The sequence below is a fragment of the Cydia fagiglandana genome, chromosome 27, assembly GCF_963556715.1.
Source record: "Cydia fagiglandana chromosome 27, ilCydFagi1.1, whole genome shotgun sequence".
NCBI classification, from domain to species: Eukaryota; Metazoa; Arthropoda; class Insecta; order Lepidoptera; family Tortricidae; genus Cydia; species Cydia fagiglandana.
The window spans coordinates 2,291,692-2,309,348 of NC_085958.1; the positions used below are offsets into that span (position 1 = coordinate 2,291,692).

At 54.6% G+C, this 17,657-nt stretch overlaps 1 protein-coding gene across 1 annotated transcript in view; it reads right to left on the reverse strand.

The window, feature by feature from the left end:
* LOC134677998 (serine/threonine-protein kinase BRSK2) overlaps positions 1-17,657 on the reverse strand; it is an 83,319-nt gene that overhangs the window by 41,140 nt on the left and 24,522 nt on the right. The window contains exons 7-11 of the mRNA XM_063536439.1: positions 15,521-15,637; positions 15,053-15,151; positions 14,430-14,564; positions 13,836-13,900; positions 11,221-11,356 (exon numbers count right to left, since the gene is read on the reverse strand). Coding sequence (XP_063392509.1) covers positions 11,221-11,356; positions 13,836-13,900; positions 14,430-14,564; positions 15,053-15,151; positions 15,521-15,637 — 552 coding nt within the window. The remainder of the gene's footprint in view (positions 1-11,220; positions 11,357-13,835; positions 13,901-14,429; positions 14,565-15,052; positions 15,152-15,520; positions 15,638-17,657) is intronic.

Consider the following 17,657-nt stretch of genomic DNA (forward strand, 5'->3'; position numbering starts at 1 on the left):
ACTAGCTGTCCGCACCACGTTTCAGTTTCACGTAAACAATTGCGGCTGTGTCCCTAAAACAGCCCAACCGCGTTTTTTTTCTTAAGTCCGACTCACGCTGGACTCTAGATTTCTAATAGGTTTTCCTGTCATCTAGAGGTAGAAGGTTGTGTATTTTTTTTCAAAATTTTAGACCCAATTTTATCGGAGACAAGAGGGGGGGGGGGGACGGTCATTTTTTGCCTATTTTCTTAAATAACTTTTAAACTGTTTCATATAAAATTATAAAAAAAATATATAGATCCTCAAAATAAACCCTTTTATTATGTAACACGATATGGTTTGCAAAACTTGGTTTTCTAATTTACTCATATTCCCCTTAAATAGCCGCCTATACTTAAAATTCATTTGTTTATATTACATGTCCGTCTTTGGGTAGCAGACTTCCATATGTATGTATACCAAATTTCAACTTAATTGGTCCAGTAGTTTTGGAGCAAATTGGCTGTGACAAACGGATAGACAGACGCACGAGTGATCCTATAAGGGTTCCGTTTTTTCTTTTTGAGTTACGGAACCCGACTGTCGAGCCGCGAACATTTAGAAACCAGAAATTTATTTGCTAAAAACATTGTCCTTACAAAGGTATACAAATGGAATACGCAGTGATAAAAAGTGAAATAAACTGTGTGAATCGTGTTAAATGTAATGTTTTGTCATAAAGGCTGCTTTTTCTACAATCAATTGTTTTATTTCCTAATTATACGTATTTTTATACATGAAAAAAAAAATTGGTATTATGAGATTTGATCAAGTCCAGCATAATTCACATAAATATAATGAAATTCATTGGTATACAATCAAATAAGCCATTTTATGCTGAATTCAATGATACATAATTAATATCATTTTTACATATTTTTAAAGAAATGGTCATATTTCTAACACACGCCAAATTCGCGATGACCACCCATGGAGGCCACGCCACTAGACGTATATTTTTCTAAATTGGCCGCGCCACTCAACCTCAAGCCACCGTTAAATCTGAGGCGCCGCCATTCAACGGCTTGTTATGACTGTCCGTCTCCCGGCTCCCCGCCACCATAGAGACTGGGAGCCAGACAATGCCACTCTAGGGGATATGCAAATATTCAGAAAATGTATGAATTTTAATATGTACAACATAAACGTCAAATAACTAAAAGTCAAAAAACGTACTTTAGATTCGAAAAATCACGTTGCGTCCTCTCACACAACCTAATAGCACGTGGCGACCGTTTCGACTGAATGCGCTGACTGAGTGAAGGGGGCACCACTGTCTATCACTTAATAGCAGCGGAGTGGTATTTTGTCTATTAGATAAACCTACAGAGCAGTAGTTACTTTCCACCCGCAGTTACTTTTGTCCCCGCTCTCCCCTACATTTCACTTGAAGAAGCATGCAATTTTTTCTTAGTAGCTAGGTAGTATAACTAAATATATACAAACTGAAGCTAAGCTAAGGTAAGTTATATAATAATAACATCATCGGAATACACATATGATTTTAATGAAATTGTCATTGAATTGATTTGTGCCTTATCGAAAGCCCTATTGATTAGAGTAGTACCTAAATAACGTTTTTCATTTGACGACTTCTGTATTTATTCGGTTTATTTAGTTCGAGTATCTAATGAATTCGATTATTTAGTTAATTTACATTTAAGTACGTCACATGTGACATGAACAGACAAGGAGAGCAAGATAAAATATATTGTTTTGTCTTCCTTCTTTCAATGGAACTTTTTTAGAGTTTCTCTTCCTCAAAGGAGGCTAGTGGTTAAGACGAAACTCAAAATACTCTCATTTGCATCTTAAAAAAAATAGGATGGGTCACTGACCTGTCCCGGTAAAGTGAGGTAGTGTGCGTGACGTGTGCTTGTGTGTGAAATGGGGTAATTTGACAGAATCTGAAAATTTTCCCCGGGCATACCTCACCTTAAATCCAGTATGGTACCCGAACGACGTACACCGTACTTATGTAATTTACATCGACACACCGTTAGCGCGATGTACGAATAACGCCGCCCCGTACAGCGCCATCTAGTGGACTATTGAGTAAAGTTACCCTGCACGAGTCCAGCCGCTATCGAGGCGGTCTCCTTTTGCGCTCCAGAAGAAGGAAGTAGAGAACAAATTCAAAGAATTTTGGTTATATCCAGTATGGTACCCGAAAGACCTACACCGTACTTATGAATTCTACGTCGACACACCGTTAGCGCGATGTAGGAATAACGCCGCCCCGTATAGCGCCATCTAGCGGACTATTGAGTAAACTTACCCTGCAGGTGTCCAAGCGCTTGCGAGGCGGGTTGTGGTCTTCGTATCTTACGATTTAGACGCAGGAAGAAAACACTCAATACCTTCTAGACATTGATACCTATGTATTCTACGTCGACACACCGTTAGCGCGATGTAGGAACCACGCGTACTAGTACAGCGCCAGCTAGCGTACGATTGGGTAAACTTGACTCACCCTGCAGGTGTCCAGGCGCTTGCGCGGCGGGTCGGGCGCGGGCGGCGCGGGCGGGGGGCGCGGCTCGTCGTCTCCTTCTCTTACCCTGCAGGTGTCCTTCTCTTACCCTGCAGGTGTCCAGGCGCTTGCGCGGCGGGTCGGGCGCGGGCGGCGCGGGCGGGGGGCGCGGCTCGTCGTCTCCTTCTCTTACCCTGCAGGTGTCCTTCTCTTACCCTGCAGGTGTCCTTCTCTTACCCTGCAGGTGTCCTTCTCTTACCCTGCAGGTGTCCTTCTCTTACCCTGCAGGTGTCCTTCTCTTACCCTGCAGGTGTCCAGGCGCTTGCGCGGCGGGTCGGGCGCGGGCGGCGCGGGCGGGGGGCGCGGCTCGTCGTCTCCTTCTCTTACCCTGCAGGTGTCCTTCTCTTACCCTGCAGGTGTCCTTCTCTTACCCTGCAGGTGTCCAGGCGCTTGCGCGGCGGGTCGGGCGCGGGCGGCGCGGGCGGGGGGCGCGGCTCGTCGTCTCCTTCTCTTACCCTGCAGGTGTCCTTCTCTTACCCTGCAGGTGTCCAGGCGCTTGCGCGGCGGGTCGGGCGCGGGCGGCGCGGGCGGGGGGCGCGGCTCGTCGTCTCCTTCTCTTACCCTGCAGGTGTCCTTCTCTTACCCTGCAGGTGTCCAGGCGCTTGCGCGGCGGGTCGGGCGCGGGCGGCGCGGGCGGGGGGCGCGGCTCGTCGTCTCCTTCTCTTACCCTGCAGGTGTCCTTCTCTTACCCTGCAGGTGTCCAGGCGCTTGCGCGGCGGGTCGGGCGCGGGCGGCGCGGGCGGGGGGCGCGGCTCGTCGTCTCCTTCTCTTACCCTGCAGGTGTCCTTCTCTTACCCTGCAGGTGTCCAGGCGCTTGCGCGGCGGGTCGGGCGCGGGCGGCGCGGGCGGGGGGCGCGGCTCGTCGTCTCCTTCTCTTACCCTGCAGGTGTCCTTCTCTTACCCTGCAGGTGTCCAGGCGCTTGCGCGGCGGGTCGGGCGCGGGCGGCGCGGGCGGGGGGCGCGGCTCGTCGTCTCCTTCTCTTACCCTGCAGGTGTCCTTCTCTTACCCTGCAGGTGTCCAGGCGCTTGCGCGGCGGGTCGGGCGCGGGCGGCGCGGGCGGGGGGCGCGGCTCGTCGTCTCCTTCTCTTACCCTGCAGGTGTCCTTCTCTTACCCTGCAGGTGTCCAGGCGCTTGCGCGGCGGGTCGGGCGCGGGCGGCGCGGGCGGGGGGCGCGGCTCGTCGTCTCCTTCTCTTACCCTGCAGGTGTCCTTCTCTTACCCTGCAGGTGTCCAGGCGCTTGCGCGGCGGGTCGGGCGCGGGCGGCGCGGGCGGGGGGCGCGGCTCGTCGTCTCCTTCTCTTACCCTGCAGGTGTCCTTCTCTTACCCTGCAGGTGTCCAGGCGCTTGCGCGGCGGGTCGGGCGCGGGCGGCGCGGGCGGGGGGCGCGGCTCGTCGTCTCCTTCTCTTACCCTGCAGGTGTCCTTCTCTTACCCTGCAGGTGTCCAGGCGCTTGCGCGGCGGGTCGGGCGCGGGCGGCGCGGGCGGGGGGCGCGGCTCGTCGTCTCCTTCTCTTACCCTGCAGGTGTCCTTCTCTTACCCTGCAGGTGTCCAGGCGCTTGCGCGGCGGGTCGGGCGCGGGCGGCGCGGGCGGGGGGCGCGGCTCGTCGTCTCCTTCTCTTACCCTGCAGGTGTCCTTCTCTTACCCTGCAGGTGTCCAGGCGCTTGCGCGGCGGGTCGGGCGCGGGCGGCGCGGGCGGGGGGCGCGGCTCGTCGTCTCCTTCTCTTACCCTGCAGGTGTCCTTCTCTTACCCTGCAGGTGTCCAGGCGCTTGCGCGGCGGGTCGGGCGCGGGCGGCGCGGGCGGGGGGCGCGGCTCGTCGTCTCCTTCTCTTACCCTGCAGGTGTCCTTCTCTTACCCTGCAGGTGTCCAGGCGCTTGCGCGGCGGGTCGGGCGCGGGCGGCGCGGGCGGGGGGCGCGGCTCGTCGTCTCCTTCTCTTACCCTGCAGGTGTCCTTCTCTTACCCTGCAGGTGTCCTTCTCTTACCCTGCAGGTGTCCAGGCGCTTGCGCGGCGGGTCGGGCGCGGGCGGCGCGGGCGGGGGGCGCGGCTCGTCGTCTCCTTCTCTTACCCTGCAGGTGTCCTTCTCTTACCCTGCAGGTGTCCAGGCGCTTGCGCGGCGGGTCGGGCGCGGGCGGCGCGGGCGGGGGGCGCGGCTCGTCGTCTCCTTCTCTTACCCTGCAGGTGTCCTTCTCTTACCCTGCAGGTGTCCTTCTCTTACCCTGCAGGTGTCCAGGCGCTTGCGCGGCGGGTCGGGCGCGGGCGGCGCGGGCGGGGGGCGCGGCTCGTCGTCTCCTTCTCTTACCCTGCAGGTGTCCTTCTCTTACCCTGCAGGTGTCCTTCTCTTACCCTGCAGGTGTCCAGGCGCTTGCGCGGCGGGTCGGGCGCGGGCGGCGCGGGCGGGGGGCGCGGCTCGTCGTCTCCTTCTCTTACCCTGCAGGTGTCCTTCTCTTACCCTGCAGGTGTCCAGGCGCTTGCGCGGCGGGTCGGGCGCGGGCGGCGCGGGCGGGGGGCGCGGCTCGTCGTCTCCTTCTCTTACCCTGCAGGTGTCCTTCTCTTACCCTGCAGGTGTCCTTCTCTTACCCTGCAGGTGTCCAGGCGCTTGCGCGGCGGGTCGGGCGCGGGCGGCGCGGGCGGGGGGCGCGGCTCGTCGTCTCCTTCTCTTACCCTGCAGGTGTCCTTCTCTTACCCTGCAGGTGTCCAGGCGCTTGCGCGGCGGGTCGGGCGCGGGCGGCGCGGGCGGGGGGCGCGGCTCGTCGTCTCCTTCTCTTACCCTGCAGGTGTCCTTCTCTTACCCTGCAGGTGTCCAGGCGCTTGCGCGGCGGGTCGGGCGCGGGCGGCGCGGGCGGGGGGCGCGGCTCGTCGTCTCCTTCTCTTACCCTGCAGGTGTCCTTCTCTTACCCTGCAGGTGTCCAGGCGCTTGCGCGGCGGGTCGGGCGCGGGCGGCGCGGGCGGGGGGCGCGGCTCGTCGTCTCCTTCTCTTACCCTGCAGGTGTCCTTCTCTTACCCTGCAGGTGTCCAGGCGCTTGCGCGGCGGGTCGGGCGCGGGCGGCGCGGGCGGGGGGCGCGGCTCGTCGTCTCCTTCTCTTACCCTGCAGGTGTCCTTCTCTTACCCTGCAGGTGTCCAGGCGCTTGCGCGGCGGGTCGGGCGCGGGCGGCGCGGGCGGGGGGCGCGGCTCGTCGTCTCCTTCTCTTACCCTGCAGGTGTCCTTCTCTTACCCTGCAGGTGTCCTTCTCTTACCCTGCAGGTGTCCAGGCGCTTGCGCGGCGGGTCGGGCGCGGGCGGCGCGGGCGGGGGGCGCGGCTCGTCGTCTCCTTCTCTTACCCTGCAGGTGTCCTTCTCTTACCCTGCAGGTGTCCAGGCGCTTGCGCGGCGGGTCGGGCGCGGGCGGCGCGGGCGGGGGGCGCGGCTCGTCGTCTCCTTCTCTTACCCTGCAGGTGTCCTTCTCTTACCCTGCAGGTGTCCTTCTCTTACCCTGCAGGTGTCCAGGCGCTTGCGCGGCGGGTCGGGCGCGGGCGGCGCGGGCGGGGGGCGCGGCTCGTCGTCTCCTTCTCTTACCCTGCAGGTGTCCTTCTCTTACCCTGCAGGTGTCCAGGCGCTTGCGCGGCGGGTCGGGCGCGGGCGGCGCGGGCGGGGGGCGCGGCTCGTCGTCTCCTTCTCTTACCCTGCAGGTGTCCTTCTCTTACCCTGCAGGTGTCCAGGCGCTTGCGCGGCGGGTCGGGCGCGGGCGGCGCGGGCGGGGGGCGCGGCTCGTCGTCTCCTTCTCTTACCCTGCAGGTGTCCTTCTCTTACCCTGCAGGTGTCCAGGCGCTTGCGCGGCGGGTCGGGCGCGGGCGGCGCGGGCGGGGGGCGCGGCTCGTCGTCTCCTTCTCTTACCCTGCAGGTGTCCTTCTCTTACCCTGCAGGTGTCCAGGCGCTTGCGCGGCGGGTCGGGCGCGGGCGGCGCGGGCGGGGGGCGCGGCTCGTCGTCTCCTTCTCTTACCCTGCAGGTGTCCTTCTCTTACCCTGCAGGTGTCCAGGCGCTTGCGCGGCGGGTCGGGCGCGGGCGGCGCGGGCGGGGGGCGCGGCTCGTCGTCTCCTTCTCTTACCCTGCAGGTGTCCTTCTCTTACCCTGCAGGTGTCCTTCTCTTACCCTGCAGGTGTCCAGGCGCTTGCGCGGCGGGTCGGGCGCGGGCGGCGCGGGCGGGGGGCGCGGCTCGTCGTCTCCTTCTCTTACCCTGCAGGTGTCCTTCTCTTACCCTGCAGGTGTCCAGGCGCTTGCGCGGCGGGTCGGGCGCGGGCGGCGCGGGCGGGGGGCGCGGCTCGTCGTCTCCTTCTCTTACCCTGCAGGTGTCCTTCTCTTACCCTGCAGGTGTCCAGGCGCTTGCGCGGCGGGTCGGGCGCGGGCGGCGCGGGCGGGGGGCGCGGCTCGTCGTCTCCTTCTCTTACCCTGCAGGTGTCCTTCTCTTACCCTGCAGGTGTCCAGGCGCTTGCGCGGCGGGTCGGGCGCGGGCGGCGCGGGCGGGGGGCGCGGCTCGTCGTCTCCTTCTCTTACCCTGCAGGTGTCCTTCTCTTACCCTGCAGGTGTCCAGGCGCTTGCGCGGCGGGTCGGGCGCGGGCGGCGCGGGCGGGGGGCGCGGCTCGTCGTCTCCTTCTCTTACCCTGCAGGTGTCCTTCTCTTACCCTGCAGGTGTCCTTCTCTTACCCTGCAGGTGTCCAGGCGCTTGCGCGGCGGGTCGGGCGCGGGCGGCGCGGGCGGGGGGCGCGGCTCGTCGTCTCCTTCTCTTACCCTGCAGGTGTCCTTCTCTTACCCTGCAGGTGTCCAGGCGCTTGCGCGGCGGGTCGGGCGCGGGCGGCGCGGGCGGGGGGCGCGGCTCGTCGTCTCCTTCTCTTACCCTGCAGGTGTCCTTCTCTTACCCTGCAGGTGTCCAGGCGCTTGCGCGGCGGGTCGGGCGCGGGCGGCGCGGGCGGGGGGCGCGGCTCGTCGTCTCCTTCTCTTACCCTGCAGGTGTCCTTCTCTTACCCTGCAGGTGTCCAGGCGCTTGCGCGGCGGGTCGGGCGCGGGCGGCGCGGGCGGGGGGCGCGGCTCGTCGTCTCCTTCTCTTACCCTGCAGGTGTCCTTCTCTTACCCTGCAGGTGTCCAGGCGCTTGCGCGGCGGGTCGGGCGCGGGCGGCGCGGGCGGGGGGCGCGGCTCGTCGTCTCCTTCTCTTACCCTGCAGGTGTCCTTCTCTTACCCTGCAGGTGTCCAGGCGCTTGCGCGGCGGGTCGGGCGCGGGCGGCGCGGGCGGGGGGCGCGGCTCGTCGTCTCCTTCTCTTACCCTGCAGGTGTCCTTCTCTTACCCTGCAGGTGTCCAGGCGCTTGCGCGGCGGGTCGGGCGCGGGCGGCGCGGGCGGGGGGCGCGGCTCGTCGTCTCCTTCTCTTACCCTGCAGGTGTCCTTCTCTTACCCTGCAGGTGTCCAGGCGCTTGCGCGGCGGGTCGGGCGCGGGCGGCGCGGGCGGGGGGCGCGGCTCGTCGTCTCCTTCTCTTACCCTGCAGGTGTCCTTCTCTTACCCTGCAGGTGTCCTTCTCTTACCCTGCAGGTGTCCAGGCGCTTGCGCGGCGGGTCGGGCGCGGGCGGCGCGGGCGGGGGGCGCGGCTCGTCGTCTCCTTCTCTTACCCTGCAGGTGTCCTTCTCTTACCCTGCAGGTGTCCTTCTCTTACCCTGCAGGTGTCCAGGCGCTTGCGCGGCGGGTCGGGCGCGGGCGGCGCGGGCGGGGGGCGCGGCTCGTCGTCTCCTTCTCTTACCCTGCAGGTGTCCTTCTCTTACCCTGCAGGTGTCCAGGCGCTTGCGCGGCGGGTCGGGCGCGGGCGGCGCGGGCGGGGGGCGCGGCTCGTCGTCTCCTTCTCTTACCCTGCAGGTGTCCTTCTCTTACCCTGCAGGTGTCCTTCTCTTACCCTGCAGGTGTCCAGGCGCTTGCGCGGCGGGTCGGGCGCGGGCGGCGCGGGCGGGGGGCGCGGCTCGTCGTCTCCTTCTCTTACCCTGCAGGTGTCCTTCTCTTACCCTGCAGGTGTCCAGGCGCTTGCGCGGCGGGTCGGGCGCGGGCGGCGCGGGCGGGGGGCGCGGCTCGTCGTCTCCTTCTCTTACCCTGCAGGTGTCCTTCTCTTACCCTGCAGGTGTCCAGGCGCTTGCGCGGCGGGTCGGGCGCGGGCGGCGCGGGCGGGGGGCGCGGCTCGTCGTCTCCTTCTCTTACCCTGCAGGTGTCCTTCTCTTACCCTGCAGGTGTCCAGGCGCTTGCGCGGCGGGTCGGGCGCGGGCGGCGCGGGCGGGGGGCGCGGCTCGTCGTCTCCTTCTCTTACCCTGCAGGTGTCCTTCTCTTACCCTGCAGGTGTCCAGGCGCTTGCGCGGCGGGTCGGGCGCGGGCGGCGCGGGCGGGGGGCGCGGCTCGTCGTCTCCTTCTCTTACCCTGCAGGTGTCCTTCTCTTACCCTGCAGGTGTCCAGGCGCTTGCGCGGCGGGTCGGGCGCGGGCGGCGCGGGCGGGGGGCGCGGCTCGTCGTCTCCTTCTCTTACCCTGCAGGTGTCCTTCTCTTACCCTGCAGGTGTCCAGGCGCTTGCGCGGCGGGTCGGGCGCGGGCGGCGCGGGCGGGGGGCGCGGCTCGTCGTCTCCTTCTCTTACCCTGCAGGTGTCCTTCTCTTACCCTGCAGGTGTCCAGGCGCTTGCGCGGCGGGTCGGGCGCGGGCGGCGCGGGCGGGGGGCGCGGCTCGTCGTCTCCTTCTCTTACCCTGCAGGTGTCCTTCTCTTACCCTGCAGGTGTCCAGGCGCTTGCGCGGCGGGTCGGGCGCGGGCGGCGCGGGCGGGGGGCGCGGCTCGTCGTCTCCTTCTCTTACCCTGCAGGTGTCCTTCTCTTACCCTGCAGGTGTCCAGGCGCTTGCGCGGCGGGTCGGGCGCGGGCGGCGCGGGCGGGGGGCGCGGCTCGTCGTCTCCTTCTCTTACCCTGCAGGTGTCCTTCTCTTACCCTGCAGGTGTCCAGGCGCTTGCGCGGCGGGTCGGGCGCGGGCGGCGCGGGCGGGGGGCGCGGCTCGTCGTCTCCTTCTCTTACCCTGCAGGTGTCCTTCTCTTACCCTGCAGGTGTCCAGGCGCTTGCGCGGCGGGTCGGGCGCGGGCGGCGCGGGCGGGGGGCGCGGCTCGTCGTCTCCTTCTCTTACCCTGCAGGTGTCCTTCTCTTACCCTGCAGGTGTCCAGGCGCTTGCGCGGCGGGTCGGGCGCGGGCGGCGCGGGCGGGGGGCGCGGCTCGTCGTCTCCTTCTCTTACCCTGCAGGTGTCCTTCTCTTACCCTGCAGGTGTCCAGGCGCTTGCGCGGCGGGTCGGGCGCGGGCGGCGCGGGCGGGGGGCGCGGCTCGTCGTCTCCTTCTCTTACCCTGCAGGTGTCCTTCTCTTACCCTGCAGGTGTCCAGGCGCTTGCGCGGCGGGTCGGGCGCGGGCGGCGCGGGCGGGGGGCGCGGCTCGTCGTCTCCTTCTCTTACCCTGCAGGTGTCCTTCTCTTACCCTGCAGGTGTCCAGGCGCTTGCGCGGCGGGTCGGGCGCGGGCGGCGCGGGCGGGGGGCGCGGCTCGTCGTCTCCTTCTCTTACCCTGCAGGTGTCCTTCTCTTACCCTGCAGGTGTCCAGGCGCTTGCGCGGCGGGTCGGGCGCGGGCGGCGCGGGCGGGGGGCGCGGCTCGTCGTCTCCTTCTCTTACCCTGCAGGTGTCCTTCTCTTACCCTGCAGGTGTCCAGGCGCTTGCGCGGCGGGTCGGGCGCGGGCGGCGCGGGCGGGGGGCGCGGCTCGTCGTCTCCTTCTCTTACCCTGCAGGTGTCCTTCTCTTACCCTGCAGGTGTCCAGGCGCTTGCGCGGCGGGTCGGGCGCGGGCGGCGCGGGCGGGGGGCGCGGCTCGTCGTCTCCTTCTCTTACCCTGCAGGTGTCCTTCTCTTACCCTGCAGGTGTCCAGGCGCTTGCGCGGCGGGTCGGGCGCGGGCGGCGCGGGCGGGGGGCGCGGCTCGTCGTCTCCTTCTCTTACCCTGCAGGTGTCCTTCTCTTACCCTGCAGGTGTCCAGGCGCTTGCGCGGCGGGTCGGGCGCGGGCGGCGCGGGCGGGGGGCGCGGCTCGTCGTCTCCTTCTCTTACCCTGCAGGTGTCCTTCTCTTACCCTGCAGGTGTCCAGGCGCTTGCGCGGCGGGTCGGGCGCGGGCGGCGCGGGCGGGGGGCGCGGCTCGTCGTCTCCTTCTCTTACCCTGCAGGTGTCCTTCTCTTACCCTGCAGGTGTCCAGGCGCTTGCGCGGCGGGTCGGGCGCGGGCGGCGCGGGCGGGGGGCGCGGCTCGTCGTCTCCTTCTCTTACCCTGCAGGTGTCCTTCTCTTACCCTGCAGGTGTCCAGGCGCTTGCGCGGCGGGTCGGGCGCGGGCGGCGCGGGCGGGGGGCGCGGCTCGTCGTCTCCTTCTCTTACCCTGCAGGTGTCCTTCTCTTACCCTGCAGGTGTCCAGGCGCTTGCGCGGCGGGTCGGGCGCGGGCGGCGCGGGCGGGGGGCGCGGCTCGTCGTCTCCTTCTCTTACCCTGCAGGTGTCCTTCTCTTACCCTGCAGGTGTCCAGGCGCTTGCGCGGCGGGTCGGGCGCGGGCGGCGCGGGCGGGGGGCGCGGCTCGTCGTCTCCTTCTCTTACCCTGCAGGTGTCCTTCTCTTACCCTGCAGGTGTCCAGGCGCTTGCGCGGCGGGTCGGGCGCGGGCGGCGCGGGCGGGGGGCGCGGCTCGTCGTCGCGCGCGGGCCTCCGCCTTTTGCGCTCCAGAAGCAGGAAGTAGATTACTTTCTCCGTGTTATGGCTGAAATTGATTGAAATATAGTTATTTGTACAACAAGAGATCAAAGTTTGATATTTCTTCGAGTGCTTATTTTGAGTCCCGTGCAAGCGAAAGATTCTATAATAGATTCACGAGCGTAGCGAGTGAATCTAATTTAGAATCTTAAGCGTAGTAAGGGATTCAAAAGCGCACGAGATGTAAATAACTTTGATCTCGTGTAGTACACAAAATTTTTCACCCTAAGTAGTGAGAACATACCGGACAGAGATAATAGAACCCAATTATATCGAACTTGTATTAGACCCCGCATGTTGAAATGACATTTGACTATAAAGATCACTTGAATGACATTTTGTCTCACTCAGTGAGCAAAATGCGATTTTGCTCACTCATTTTGTCTCAATCAGTGAGCAAAATGCGATTTTGCTCACTGAGTGAGACAAAATGACTCAGTGAGCAAAATCGCATTTTGCTCACTGTTTTTAAGAAGCAAAGTACTCTTGTTCGAGCTGCTGAGGTGAAAAAGAAATTGGTCGTTTATTACAACGAAATTATAAATTTGTTTAGAATTTAGTGCACACATTAGTAAAATGTTGCCATATTCAATCATGAAAATTATGGCACACAATAGGTAACCAACAGGGAATATTAGGCAAAGCTCTGCGTAGGTGGCACCACTAGCACATACAGTAAACAAACCTCATTGACATTATCAATGACACATCACACGTCACTAGGTCAATCACATGGCCTATCGTGAAACACGACAATCGAAAATTCGGTTTGCCTCTCCATCACTCTTGCTTATTCGATCGATAGAGAGGCAGATAAAGAAATTTCGATTTTCGCGTTTCGCGGTAAGTCACCTGTAAACAAACCGCCTTGGTGCATCAATGTCATAGTGAAAACTCGTCAAAAAACGGTTTAAGGCGTAGTATGTATAATACTCCCTATGGTTACTCTATGGTTTACTAAACAAATTAGTGCTGCACTCTGGCGGCAGAACATTGCAGTAATACTCTCTATTATAAGGCAGACATTTTAAGGAATAAGTATTAGGGTGGTTAAAAAAACATTTTTTTTTTAATTTTCCGACGGGGCACCCCCTTATTTTGTTACAATTATTATGCTGATAAAATACACCAAGTTTCGTAATTTTATCTCAACTACAAGGGGGTGCTCAACCACTTTGAAAATTTTGTATGTTGTATGAAAACCAAAAAAAAACAAGTATTTATTATTCAGAATTTTATTTAAGTCTGTTTTCACATTATTTGCACATGTGATTTATAAGTTTTTAAGTAGAAAAACATTTTTATTTCTATTTTTTATAATTTTTCAAAAGTAAGATTTTTAGCATTTCACCTAAAAAAATCATTAAAAATAGAAATAAAAATGGATTTTCACCAAATAACTTTTAAATCACACTTTCAAATAATGTGAAAACTACTACGTACATAAAACTCAAAAAAATAATAACTAGATTTTTTTATATTTCATACAACTTTGAAAAGTTTCAAAGTGTTTGAGCACCCCCTTGTAGTTGAGATAAGATTACAAAACTTGGCATATTTAGTCAACAGAACAAGCGTAACAAAATTGGAGGGTGCCGCTTCTTCTAGCTAGAGTTTGAATTTTTCCGATACAAACGTGAACCACCCTAATAAGTATTCAATAGTAGTTGTTAGTCAAAAATTTAAGTACATTATACAGTATCATGTGAGAATTTAAGTTAAAAACACCAAGTATATCAATAATATTTCTAAGTTTATAACAAGGAGTAGATATATAACCTTCGAGCAACACGGAAGGGAGGCGGCATTCGCACTATTTCCCCTCTGCCGAGGTACAAGATTAGCGCGTCAATCTAATCTAGCGCGGGTAATAAAACTAGTTGCACTTGGATTTTTCACTAGACCGAGTCCAGACGCGCGCGTGAACACTGCTGCACAAAAATGCCTGTTTGCTCGGTTTTTTGTTATAAAAAGAGGTCGGGGACATCAAATTTACAAAAAGAAAGTGTTACATTTCACATGTAATATTTTTTTTACATATCATACGTTAAATTACATTTAAATACAATTATTATATTTTAGTCTCAAGTAATTGTTGGATTTATCGATTTTGCTCGCTCAGTACAAATTGCGGATCGGTCGAGCGACAAATCTGACTTCTCATCTCTCAGAATACAATGACATACTTCAATGAAAATGTGTTAGTGTGCGTGTTGTGACACTAGTCACTCGTCCGTACACAATAAGAGATCGAGGTTTGCAAGATTTGTCTTTGACGTGTGTCATTTTCTATGTATTTGTGTCGTCATTACAGATTGGATTTTGTATGTAAGTGTGTGAGAAATGCGACTGTGTGCACCTTTCCCCCCGCGAAAAATGGCAGAAAGATTTGTACGGCGAGATATCGCTTGGGCCCCTCCCTTCCGACGTGTCGGAAGCCGGTGTTGCTCGAAGTATATAACAATAACAATAAATATATAACTTACTGCGGACTGAGCAACTCTTGAATTAATTTGTCCCGTTGTTTGAAACATCCTAAGCTGCAAATAGCCTGCAACATACATAATATTATAAATATTCAATGTTCTTCAATGTATACATACAATCTATGCGTGCAAAGTTAAAACGGCCGTTTTTGTTTTGAATTCATAGATCGACGAATCCAGCAACATAAAAACTAGTTTGATGTATTCAAAAGGTACTTAAATACAAAATACAGTACAATAGCAATTTTTTACATAAATATCTTTCGTTAAATTTAAATGATCACGATAAAGGCCGAGCTACACCGGCTTGCGTGTGCGTGACGTGCGCTAAAATGTAGGAGCCGCACACGCAGACGTCACGCAACCGGTGTGCCATCTCTCATAAGGATCTGTATACTACAACGCCGCACGCGCACGTCACGCACACGCAGCCGGTGTGCACAGGTCTTAAATTAGCAGTGGCGCTCTTAACGGGAGGGAGTGGAGCTCTTAGAGGTTTTTGCATTTCAAAGTGTTGTGATTCAGGGATTAAAAGGACACCCCCATTATTGCTTTATACAATGCAAAATCAATATTTTGATTTTTTTAAAGTACCTGTAGAACATCAGGGTCTATAGCTTCAGCGCTGGGTAGCACCCTGGTCTGAACCACCTCCATCATGGGTAGCTCTTGTTCTAACTCGCCCCGGCCTCCTGCAGTCACCCAGCCGTGTCGCGTAATTTCTGCAAGCTGTAGAAGAAACACATTAGGATTTTATAGATTTTATGAGCGTTTCTTTAATTTTTTGCCATTTTTATATATTCTGACATTTTTGCTAGGATTGCGAGCCCTTTTCATTCTTATAGTAGAAGGGTCATAAGATTTCCATACATTTTTCATACTTTCCTTTTTGTTACCACCATAGAAAGTATATGTGGAAATGGTAACACAATAGGAAAAAAAACTTGAACAAGCTCTTTCAATCCTAATGGGACAAAAAAATGTCCCAGAGATTTTTCCTTATATCTTTATATGTTATCCGAGCAAAGCTCGGTCTCCCAGATATTTATACCATTATTACTAAACTAGCCACCCGCCCTGGCTTCGCACGGGTTAACTAAGTTTCCTCCAAAATCACTCTATTGACAGGTGAAAACCGCATGAAAAACCGTTCAGTAAATTTTGAGTTTATTTGAGTTTAGGGTTAGCCTAAAAAAGGAAATCAAAAACAGAATTACAGTCATTCGCTTCTCCGGGTTGACTTCTATCATGCCTCGCAAAAGCTGCTGGCAGTCGGGCGGCACGAAATGTGGGACATGAAAGACACCTCTCTTCACCTGTAATCAAACATCATCATTAGGCTGAATCAGTGTAGTAAGTTTTCTTCCTTTCTTAAATAAGTTTCTACAATTTTTTGTAATAGTTTACTTTGTTTAACTTTATTAACTTTAGGCCTATTTTTAGTTCATCATTGTAGATGTTCGTAAAAGGGTGTTTGTTTTCCAAATAAATTTAAAACAAGTTGGCTGTTTGTTTTCCAAATTAAGAAAAAAAGTTTTAAAGTGGACGTAGCTAGTGATCCAAAAGACTCGAGCCTTTCAGTTCTTTTTTTAGGGCTCGCCTCATCTTCTATTTAATTAGTAAAATAGGCTTTTAGGCGTCAAGAGATGAGGCGAGCCCTAAAAAAAGAGCGAATATAAACAAACCTTTTCAAGTAACTGTCGCAGATTATCATCGTCGAATGGCAGGGCGCCGACGAGGAGCGCGTACAGGATGACGCCGCACGACCACACGTCCGCTCTTCGGCCATCGTATTTCTCGCCCTAAAAATACAAACGAGAATAAATTTATTAAACATTTTGAACTGTAAACAAACTCAACTCAGTCTCTGTGAATGTCACTTTTCGAGTTTTTTTTCGCTGTCAAATACATTTTTTTTATTTTTTTTTTATTTCATGACCATGGATACAAGTCCTTCAGTCGTATTCATAAACATTACATAAAAACCATAAAAATCCACAATAATAGCCATAACAACATGAGATAAACTAGTACACAAAGAATAACAATTTTAGTATCAATTAGCAAACACAACTTATATAACATTAACTCTTTTGAAACTTAATGTACAAGTAATTTATATCTTACATGACAATCAAATATATACATTTAAATTAAATATCTTTTACAGTATTTAAAATAAAATTAAATACTGGTATAAAATAAACTGGGTTAGATAATAAATCTTGAACGAGGCGGGGAACACTTAACGAGTTCTCTTCAGCTACATCACTAATGACACTGACAAGTAACAGCCTTTGCATGGCAAACGATACACAATCAAATATAACGTGTTTTATGTCCGTATTTTCTTTAAAACAATATGTACACTTATCATCAGTAATAATATTCTTCCTTTTAAGATGTGCCGGGACCAAACAATGACCAAATCGCAGACGGTTTATGCATGTCATGAATTTCCTGGTGGTGTATTTAAAGGCATAATACCACGGTGTTGTTGGTAAGTCGTTTTGTATGCTTGCATACCATCTTCCTTTATCCAGTAATTCTGTGTTATGTCTCCAATATTCTTTCCATATTCCTTTAGTAATACTTTTGAAGTAATGGTAATAGTCAGTAAATGGCACTTTAAAAGATTCTGTGAGGTCCAGGTCGTGGTCCCGACGAGTCGCCTGATCCACAACCTCGTTTCCTGTTATGCCACTGTGGGAGGGCACCCATAAAAATTCTACATTTTTCTGTAACTTACATAGCCTATCCTTAATCTGACATATTATATAATTTTGCTTATATTCTAACGAACTATTACATAAGGCAGTTAAAACACTCTTAGAGTCACTTACAATTAGAATATTTACATTATTTACATTACTATTTACATATGTCAAAGCTTCTAATATCGCCCAAGCTTCAGCCGTGAATATACTACAATTACTATTGATTTTGATACATTTTGTCACTTTCATTTGAGGGTCATAATATGCAGCTTTAACATGGTCATTTTTAGAGCCATCAGTATACATAATATAGTAGTCATGTTTATCATTTATAAATTCAAGAAAGTCAAATTTGTTTTTAATCAAGTCTAAGTGAGATTTAACATTAAAATAACTTAGTATAGTATTATATGAGTACTTATAAATTGGCCACTGGTTATTTATGTACATATTTTTTGTCAAATTTTTGGTGTTCATCATAATTATGGATATTTCAGGCAAAGAACCTGTAATGAGAGTATTAGCCGAGATGTTAGCTGACTGAGCAATTTCTACTGGGTATAAGACTTTATCCAAGACAACAAGATTCTCACACGACAACTCCTTTAAACAAAATCTCTCAGCCAGCTGTAAACGACGCAAGGACAATGGAGGTATACAATTTTCAATTTCCATTGAGTTAATGGGAGTGGTGCGCATAGCTCCACTTATGACTCTCAAACCAATGTTTTGTAAGACATCCAACTTTCTTAAAAGCGTGCTACTTGCATTCATGTATGCTAGGGAACTATAGTCAAAATGGCTTCTGACTATGCTTTTGTAAAGCATGTTTAGTGTTTTTGGGTCAGAACCCCAGAATGTTCCTGCTAAACTTCTCATAATATTTATGCTTTTCATAGCATTTTGGCTTATATAGTCTATATGTTTATCAAATTTCAATTTATCATCTATAATAACACCTAGAAATTTGTGATGATTGGCAATAGGAATTACATTATTATTATAACTAATATTTACAATGGACTGTGCATATGGGTCTCTACTGATTACTAAGACTTTACTTTTATCGGGACTAACTTCTAATTTTAAAATGTTGCTGTAATAT